The 10,081-nt window shown below is 38.6% G+C and overlaps 1 protein-coding gene and 1 pseudogene across 4 annotated transcripts; both read right to left on the reverse strand.

The window, feature by feature from the left end:
- Positions 1-595: 595 nt before the first annotated feature.
- On the reverse strand, positions 596-5,403 carry LOC126795375 (tryptophan aminotransferase-related protein 2-like; annotated as a pseudogene).
- Positions 5,404-5,565: 162 nt separating this feature from the next.
- On the reverse strand, positions 5,566-9,879 carry LOC126793831 (tryptophan aminotransferase-related protein 2-like). 4 transcript variants are annotated; one of them, XM_050520460.1, is made up of 5 exons: positions 9,593-9,879; positions 7,754-8,057; positions 6,459-6,739; positions 6,069-6,373; positions 5,566-5,970 (listed from the first exon to the last, which is right to left on the reverse strand). In XM_050520460.1, the coding sequence occupies exons 1-5, from the start codon at positions 9,838-9,840 to the stop codon at positions 5,783-5,785; spliced, it is 1,326 nt and encodes a 441-aa protein (XP_050376417.1). In that variant the 5' UTR covers positions 9,841-9,879; the 3' UTR covers positions 5,566-5,782. The 4 variants fall into 4 exon arrangements, with proteins under 4 accessions (XP_050376417.1, XP_050376419.1, XP_050376418.1 ...); XM_050520462.1 differs by lacking the exon at positions 9,593-9,879 and adding an exon at positions 8,660-8,752; XM_050520461.1 differs by lacking the exon at positions 9,593-9,879 and adding an exon at positions 8,367-8,631.
- Positions 9,880-10,081: the final 202 nt, after the last annotated feature.

A 10,081-nucleotide genomic window follows, 5' to 3' on the forward strand; every position in this document is an offset into this window, starting at 1 on the left:
CAGAGGTGCAGACACAGCTCAGTCTCAAACACCTATGGGATCCATGAGAGCACTATTGAAGCATTACTAGCACAAACCTAGTACTCGATAGAAATGGATGGCATGGGAAAATTCCGAAGATGGCCATGGCTGCAAGCATGACAAGAGTGGTCGGGGTGCTCGAAGGAGAAAAGTCCTCTGATCCTTTCTCTGAGTTGAGGTAAAACTTCTTGGCTTTCTTATATCTGGTTTCATTTCAGTCAATTTTTGAAGTATTTATCTATATTCCATAGAAATAAATTACTACATTTTATTTTGATTATTAATGGTTTGTGTTGAATTTTTACTGCCTTCCAAACTCCAATTGTACAGAGTTCAAAATAGGAATTTTAGATTAATCTTCAAGTAAATTTGTACAAACGGATTTCTCATATCAATGTAAGATTTACATTGAAGAACAGAAGTAAAAGGCTAAATCAACATCTTAGAGTAATTATTCTGTGTACTCGCCACACCACTTGACACTGATATGTAGTGTACGCATTCAATCATATTACATCATAGTATAATTAACATGCACGCGGTGAAAATAACAAAAGTTTATTTACATATAAGAATCAATCAGAAACAATCATAGTAAAAAAAAATGTACCAATAACATTAAGTGGGTACGCCACGTAAAATATGTTGCGAATATATATAATAATAATCTCTTCAGGAACAACCTCAAGTTTATGTCCCTCTCTACCATGCTAATCCGGATATACTTAGGGCTAACCCCAAAGGCCCAAATTTACTTCCTCCGCGAGTCAAAACATTGTACCCTCTGAAGAAGCTTTCACAGTCCTCCACAGCATCGTCCTCACATTTAAGCCACGCGAAAGCTGCAGAGAATAACGTAAGTAATCAGCTCATACTTAATGTCCCTTTTTTGTTTTGGTAATTAAAGTCATGATAGTAATGGTGAATTTCGATTACCAGGTTGAGGCTGGGTCTCATGTTGAAGGGAGTTGCAGTACCCCGGGGCAAACTCGGGCAGACTGAACATGCTGTCATTGCTGACCGCCACCTCTCAGCCAAGAGGTGGTAGCTAACTTCAAAGAAGGATGCCCCTGAATCCAAGCTGCCAACTTTTTCAGTTGTGCTAGTTATCACTTCCAAGATCTTGGCAGCTCAGAGCTGTGAATCCCTCGAAACGCCGATGGTGTTGAGCTCTATGAAGTTCACCATTTTCTTGGCAACTTCTTCGTCTTTCACTAGAGCTTTATGAAATATATTTAGTTTGATTAAATTTGCAGGGAATTATATGAGGCTATAAGACCTTGTGTGTTTGGCTGGTTTGATAAATGATTGCTCAGCAGATGATCTTTAATGTTTACGTACATCAAATAATTAGGTGGGGCAAACACTTTCACCTTGATTTTTTTTTTGAATAGGCACTTTCACCTTGACAAGTGAACAATATTCTGATCGGCACTTTCATCTCTGGCTTACTTCACGTTGGGTTATTGTTGGGGCAGAAGGGTGGTTGAATAAATTTATATATGAGCTTCTTCTGGCACTCAAGTCTATAGTTAGAGAAATTAGTGTGTCACTACCATCTACTAAATTCTATGACTTTTGGTACTCAATCAGAGGAATAGAGATCGGCAAATTGTGTATATATGAATTTTCTTTAACGCTCTAGTGAAAATTGTGAAATTCTTACATGCAATACCAAAGTACGATCACTACGATGGTAGATTTCCTAGCATTTATTTTTAATACGGATGCATAAAATTCTATGAATTTCTCAAAATTAATGAAACGCTTGTCCCCTAATTCAACCAACTTCATACGCAGTCAACAACTTCAATGTTGATATTTGCTAGCCATTCTTAGAACTGATGCATGAATTCTTAGGAAAACAGTATGAAAGTAGTGCAACGCTTCTCTCTAAATTCAACCAACATTGTATAATGTTGATATTTTCTAGCCAGATAACTATCTATCTATTATATATTAAAGAAACTCTTCTTTGCTAGCCAGATGTCCATATATATATATATATATAGTCCCTATCCAGAGTGAAATTCCAATTTTAGCACACTTTTCGGTCAAATTTTTTCACCATAAGCGATTCAATATTTATGTATGATATTCAAGATCATCTCTACAAAGTTTCATCCAATTTGACAATGGTTTGAACTTTCAAAATTGAGATTTACACGGACGGTTCACGTTGAACAATTTTAATTCATTCATTGATTTAATCTAATTTCAATACCTTAACAATGTCCGAATTAGATGAAATTTTGTAGAGATGATCTTGAATAGCATATTTAAATATTGAATCGCTTATGGTGAAAAAATTTGACTGAAAAGTGTGCCAAAATTGGAACTTCACTCCATAATTTTCGAGTGAAGCTTCACTCTGAATATGGACTATATATATATATATATATATATATACACACACAAAATTAGGTACAACAAACTACTATAGCAAAAAATAGAGGGCTAGTTAGTAGAGATGGGAGAGCTCTCTTCTTCTCGGAGCGATCTTGGTTCTCGATATCTAGATCTCAATGGGCGGTGCTGCTGTTTTCCTTGACAGAGCGATCGTGATGGCATCAGGAGGCTTCTGAAGAACCTCCATGTTCGTGTTTGTGGCGAGGGGTTCCGGCTTATGGCCTCTTTGTTTGTGCAGATGTTTCAACGACAGTGTGGGTCAGCAAGGCGCCGATTGTGATGGAGATGGTTGAGGCGGCGGCCATTCCGGAACGACATCTACAATCTCGATGGTTTGAACAGGGTGAAACTATAGTTGCAAATTGGCGGATAGTTCATCTGGTTCATGGGCGGCGAACCTTTCTCATGAGGTCGCGTCAATTGATAACGTCTTAATACATTTAAATAAGTGACGGGCCGGACCAAACCGCATATTTTCACAAATATGAATATCCAAGCTCACCTACCTAAAGCGGGTCTTACAAGCTTTTATTAGAAAAAAAAACATAATACTCTAATTTAATGGTTTGAAACAATAAAAGAATTATTAGAAAACATTCTAAAAAAAGTCACAAATAAATTCTAGTTTCAAAATATTGTCGATCAACATCAATAGATGTGATCGATATATATATAGGGAGCCTGTAAAAATTTCATCCGTTTTAAACATGGTTTAACCGTCCGTACCTATGGTCAACCAAAAAAATAGTGTCCTCACATAATAAAACCTCATTGACCGAGGCTTTGCCAAATAAGTTTCCTCATTTCGACCACGCACGATCAGTGATACAAATTAGATAATTTCAAATATGTAAACAGCTTTCTGCATTCGCATTTTGGTAATTGGTCCCCCCTTAGGGCATATTAGTGTTATTTTTTGTTTACCGAAAATTCTGACGGTCAAACGAGTTCCGAATTGAATGAAATTTTAAAATGGTCACTAAATATATATACTGATCACATCGAATGATGTCGATCGATTTTGAGATACTTCCATCATATAGTCACTTCATAATGCAATAGTTTTATTATAAACCTAATATAAAGGTTATGATACATTAGTGGACATTTCGGCAATTGACAACTCCAGTCCGAAATATGGTTGATCGACACTAGTAGATGTGATCGGTATATATATTTAGGAAATCCGTAAAAATTTCATCCGTTTTATACATGGTTTGACCGTTCGTACCAACGGTCAACTAAAAAAGAGGCGTTTTGACATAATAAATCCCCATTGACTAAGGCTTTATCAAATGGATTTCTTCAATGCAGCCGCGCACGATAGGTAACAAAAATTAGGTGATTCAGATATGCAAACGGCTTTCAGCGTTCACATATTTGTAATAGGTAATCCCTTAGGGCATATTAGTAATATTTTCGATTTACCAAAAATTCTGACGGTTAAACGAGGTCCGAATTAGATGAAATTTTTATAGGATCACTAAATATATATACCGATCACATCGGCTTGTGTCAATCAATCCCAAGAAGTTTCCTTCATATAGTCATTTCATAATGCGATAATTTGATTTTAAACCTAATATAAAGGTTATGATACATTAGTGAACACTTAGGCGATCGCCAACTCCAGTTCGAAATATGGTCGATCAACACAAGCAGATGTGATCAGTATATTTATTTAGGGACCCCGTAAAAATTTCGTCCGTTTTGGACATAGTTTGACCGTTCATACCTACGGTCAATAAAAAAAAGTAGTGTTTTGACATATTGAAACCACATTGACCGGAGCTTTGCTAAATGGGTTTCCTCAGTATCACCATGCACGATAGGTTACAAAAATTAGGTGATTTCAGATATGCAAATGGCTTTCGGCGTTCGCATCTTTGTAATTGGTCCTCCATTTGGGACATATTAGTGGTGTTTACGGTTTATCGGAAATTTTGTCAAACGAGGTTCGAATGAGATGAAATTTTTACATGGTCACTAAATATATATACTGATCACATCGGCTGGTGTCGATCGATCCTGAGAAGTTTCCTTCATATAGTCGCTTCAAAATGAGATATCTTTATTATAAACTTAATATAAAGGTTATGATACATTAGTGGACACTTCAGAGATCGATAACTCCAGTTCGAAATATGGTCGATCGACACCAGCAGATGTGATCAGTATATATATTTAGGGAACTCATAAAAATTTCGTCCCGTTTGGACATTGTTTGACCGTCCATACCTACAGTCAACCAAAAAAGAGGCGTTTTGACATATTAAAATACTCATTGCCTCGGGTTTGTTAAATGGGTTTCCTTGATGCGACCGCACACAATCGGTGATAAAAATTAGGTGATTTCAGATATGCAAACGGTTTTCGGTGTTCATATTTTGGTAATGAGTCTTCCTTTATGACATATTAGTGTTGTTTACTGGACACTCTAATTGTCAAACGAGGTCCGAATTGGATGAAATTTTTACAGGGTCACTAAATATATATACCGATCATATCGGATGGTGTGAATCGATCCCGAGAAGTTTCCTTCATATAGTTGCTTTATAATGCGATAGTTTTATTCTAAACCTAATAAAATATGTATGTATAATATTTTATTATTTGACGAGTTTTTACGGGACGGGCCGGGTTTTACACCTCTAATCTAAGCCCGGTCCTCTACCCACGGAAGCGGGCTTTGACTCGCGGGCCGGGCCGGGTAAAAGCCCATCGGACTTGCGGGCCTTCACGGGTTTTTCGGATCCACGAGCTAAATGATGAGGCTTAGATGAACAATGATGTGGTTAATGGTTGAATAGAGAGGGACATAGGAGACTTGGATGTGGTGCGACTGTTTGCAGCATCAACTTCTTGAGCCAGTAAGAGCCTACTACCCATGCAAGATGCAGCCTCCAACTTCATTCCATACCCAGCACCTCTAGCGACATATGAGGAGGTTGCAGCCAGTCCTAAGCTCTTCATGTCTACTTTGGGGGCTCCTTGCTCAAGCTTATGCCTCAACAGGAACCAAGTTTATGAAAGATTGCCAGATTGGTCTTTGGATCCGTTAATTACCTATATTACCGATTTGATATATATACAAGTTTGCTCTTGGAATTAAGGAAACAAAAATATTGCCTTCCATTTTAATGAATATGGTTGGATCTGGACCCCTGTATATTTCATTTATAAAACACCATACGATCAAATTGATGAGTACAAATTTCAGTACTTTTCTATTACTATTCTACATATGAACCAACTGATCACACTCCCTTCTCCTTAGTCAGTGTCCCCTTACACCAGTGTAGCCTCTCCTAACTTGGGCATAAGAATTAGTAAGGAGCCCTCAGTCATGATGTTATGACTGGATTTTGGACAATCGCTTCAGAAACAAACTGAAGTTTATGTCCCTATCCAGCATGCTTATGCGGACATACTTTAGGCCAACCCCAAAGTGTCTTCCTCCTCGTGTTAAAATCTTGTGCCCTCTCAGGAAGCTTTCGCAGTCGTCCACTGCATCATCTTCACACTTCAGCCACGCGAAAGCTGCCGACAAAGGTAAATTAATCAACTCATAATGTCCTCTTCTTTTGTGTTTCATCAATAATGTCCTTTACTACTGGTTTTTGGTATTTTTCACTTACCAGGTTGAGGCTGCGTCTCCTGTTGAAGGAAGGAGCAGAACCCTGGTGCAAACTCAGGCAGACTAAACATTCTGCCACCATTCACCGCTGCTCGAAGCAGCCGCCACCTCTCTGCCATGAGGTGGTAGCTGACCTCAAAGAAGGATTCCCCTGAATCCAAACTGCCATTTTTCTCAGTGGTGTTGGTCATCACTTCCAAGATCTTGGCGGCTCGGAGCTGTGAATCCCTCGAAACGCCAATGGTGTTGAGCTCTATGAATTTGATCATTTTCTTTGCAACTTCTTCATCTTTCACTAGAGCCCACCTGGAGTATTCATAAAGAAGAAAACTGTTCAGTGGAGCAACATAACGGGAAGAAAATGATGAACTTTGATAGGATCAATTCTTACCCAATTCGTGTCCCGGCATGGCCAGTGGCTTTAGAGACAGTGAACAATGTAATATCATGATCTGCAGGTGAGGAAATGGGGGTATAATGTGGCCAGTAGTAAGCCAAATCATGGACCAATATACCTCCAATCCGATTCACCATTGAGTGCCTGACAAATCCATCAGGGTTGTTCGGTGAGGTGACTAACTCAATGTACGGGCCTTCTTTGTTAAAACTTCTGGCATCTCCAGCCCAGTTGTACAGGCCCGACTTGAGGTAGTTAGTCATCAAGGGGTATGACTGCAAAGAGATTATCAAGAACCACCGTAAGACTGCAAATCTTAGACGTGACATGCCAGCTAATATGAAGATTCATTTTATTTCTGCTCTTTAACTTCCACCAGAATGCAACTTTACTATAACATGCTAACATGTGATATCTAATATCTTTTTAGCTCCATATAAGAATGCACAACTATCATGGCAACAAGACAGCCCCAAACTCTGAACCTACTTGAATTTGAAATGAGAGAAGAATATGAAAGAGATTCATCAAGTACAAACCATGTACATTAACATGTTCTACAGATAGGATATAATGTTTACTTCATGCCAAGTCTTATAGAGTTGACTTGAAAGTACCAGACAATATTCTAGTCATTACTATATGATAATCGGAAGCTAGATATCACCATTTTGCTAGTTACATGCATGAACATATACATTATCAATGTTCCCAAGGCGGATAAAAAAGGACTTGAGAGTTGAGACAGGGGGACAGAAGATTTAGTAACATTTAAGGAGGGGGCATCTGCCCTTGTTCTTCTGGTAAATTAAAAAGTTCCTAAAAAAAGGTACCGGTTTAGAAGCCAGATATTTGGTATTCTGTAAGTTACTTATCAAGTCAAGGGCATAAGAAAGAGAAGGAAAGTCTGGAAAATGAAATGGTGATGTTGGTAGCATCAACTTACCAAAATCAAGTTCTTCATATGTATGAAAGGCCAAGTCAATGATAAAGATGACACCACCAACTTCCGAAAAAGATATCGCAAACCATTGTAACAAATTCAAACTATAATGGACACCATTCACAAAAGCATGTCCACCAAGCTAAGTGATTCCTTAAACAAATATAAAACTAAGGGAATAAACCATCTGGTTCATCACTAATGGCATTTCACTTTGCCTAAATTTTTCATTACGCAAACTAGTGAATCAGTGACTTCATCTTAGAAACCAATCTGTAAACGTTGAAAGCAAGGATTAAGTATTAAACCAACCAACAGGATCAAACACAAAATTATAAAAACTCACCGAGTAATATGGAGCTGTAGAGACCACACTCATTGGCTCAGATCCATCTGTGGGAGAAAGGGCGAAAAGCGCAGCTAAAATGAGCTGAGATGAGCCTGTCCCAACCACAATGTGACGTCCTTCAGTGATGGCATTGCCCACGGCTTTGTGTAATCTGAAAACCTGCTTGGCAAACTCGGGCTCCAAAAACCAGCAAAGATTTTTAATATCAGAGAAATAGCTCATGGAGTGCCACCCAGGAATCACGACTGTTGTTCTCTCACCCATCATCATCCAGTACTTTTCGTACATAGTTGGATCACCGCTGCATTCAGTCAGGCATTAACACAAACAGGTCATGTGCATGTTGAACCAATCGACAATAAAAAAAATTACATCTTTATGTGAGAATCTTGGAATTTCATGAAACCTTCATCAGATCCACTTTCCCATTTCAAAATAAAAGTGAGAAAAACATAATGACAGTCTCATACAATGGGGTTGGACCAGAGCAGAATTCTCCCTCATACAAACAGGTGATAGCATGTTCAACAAGCAGCCAAGCATAGTATAAAGCTGATATCTTTATGTAGAATTCTTGAAAGCTCACCAAATCTTTACAAAATTCACCTACCCATTTCAAAGTAAAAATGCAAAAACACAATGACAGTCTCATACATGGAAATTAGTGTCAAAGCAAAAAACTGTAAGTACTGTTCACTCCAAGGATGGAAGAAACATAAGAATCTGCAACATAAAATTGAGATTCTGAAAGTGCATGGAGACATTAAGGTAAAGAATGGGGAAGGCAGCAATTGTAGGGTGGGTTTTGGGGGTCCCCTTCCATCAAAGAATCAATGCTTAGATCTTATACATTTCTAGCATCAGATCAAAGTCCCCTAGTGTCAATTGGAACTTGGAAGAGACCTAAAGAGGGTATGTCAAAATCTTGAGAGGTCCTACAAAGTGGTGGAGAAGATCCGAGTCCCCCAATTATGGGACTAAAAATGAAGGCCACCCTTAAAAAAGCTAAATCACAAGTTGTAAAGATTTGGGACACCACACCCACGACACACTGTAGTCTTTTAACTTACACTTGCCCAAAGGCCAACACTAGAAAAGAAAAGGCCACAAACACGCTTGGGTTTATTTTTAGTTTACCCATAAGAACATGCATCTGGGCACTTCAATTATGCAGCTTTGTTACTAAACATGTGAATTTTCAATGAGCAAAAGTTGCTGAACGCATGGCTCCGTGAGAAAAAGTTTAAGGCGCACAAGAGAATAACAAACAAACGAAAACACTACTACTTTTTGGGTCAATAACAAGAACAAGCAGTGCTCAAGAACAAAAGGGTTTGCTCCATTTTCCAACTGTATCATGCAATATGGAAAGTCTCAAGCAAGAACAGTGCAAAGATTAAGGCTTTAAACTAAACTTAGGTAGGAATATTAATCATATTATGCCCTCAAGTCTCAGGTGTCATCAAATAAGAGAAACGGTGAAATATTATAGGGAGTGTTGCTTTGCAAATCTCATCACTGACGTCAAGTGAGGTTTCTGACATAATATCTTGACCTTCTTTTTTAGATCCGAGATGCCATCATCACTTCTTCCTCCATGCCCCCAAAACTTTTGCAGTAGTGAAAAAGCCAACTTTACCCTGGGCATTTTTACACACTATTCACTTTGACCAAAAAATTTGGAGTCCGCGGAAACTCGAAGACAATCGAAATGACGGTATTATATACAAAGCCTGGCCGAGACTAATAAGACGGTATATGTTACTTGAAGAAACGTCAATGGTGAAAAATGATAATACGCAATTGAATACAGAGTATGGAATTGAATGTACTCACTGGTCGAGGTTGATAACTTTTTCCATGCCTTCTTGACCTGACAAAGAAAGTGACCGAAGAGTCCTTTGGGTTGCGTGAGCTTCCTTGTCTAGAGCAATTGATGGACCTCTCTGCTTCTGGTTCTCCACAGAGAAGAAGAGCCCCTGTTTCTCACCGTCAAAGTAAACCCTCATAATCAAGCTCAGATTGAGCGCCAGAGAAAGCACAAGCAAGTTCCTCACTGTGCACATGCTCTGAGATTTGGCCATTTAAGAAAAGAGATGTACTTGAAAGCAGAGTTCTGAAAACAGAGCAACGCGAACAGACTGCTCTGAATGAATGTGAGGAACTAGAGAAACTTGAGGTGGGATTTTATAGAGAAATCCAGGTGATGGAAACAGAAGGGTTTAAGTGCAAAATGGGTGGTAAAGAGTGAACCTTGAAGCTTTACAAAAGGGTCTTGTGGATTAATATTGATCAACTAGGTTAGATAAAGATTCTTGGGAAGTT

The sequence above is a fragment of the Argentina anserina genome, chromosome 5 (genome assembly GCF_933775445.1).
Source record: "Argentina anserina chromosome 5, drPotAnse1.1, whole genome shotgun sequence".
Classification (NCBI taxonomy): domain Eukaryota; kingdom Viridiplantae; phylum Streptophyta; class Magnoliopsida; order Rosales; family Rosaceae; genus Argentina; species Argentina anserina.

Excerpts from the sequence above, each read along its gene's own strand:
- LOC126793831 (XM_050520460.1), bottom strand. The coding sequence starts at position 9,840 with ATGGCCAAATCTCAGAGCATGTGCACAGTGAGGAACTTGCTTGTGCTT. Across the intron at positions 8,058-9,592 it reads AAAGTTATCAACCTCGACCA|CGGTGATCCAACTATGTACG; the intron begins GTGAGTACATTC and ends GACTGAATGCAG. Across the intron at positions 6,374-6,458 it reads CATGCCGGGACACGAATTGG|GTGGGCTCTAGTGAAAGATG; the intron begins GTAAGAATTGAT and ends TGAATACTCCAG.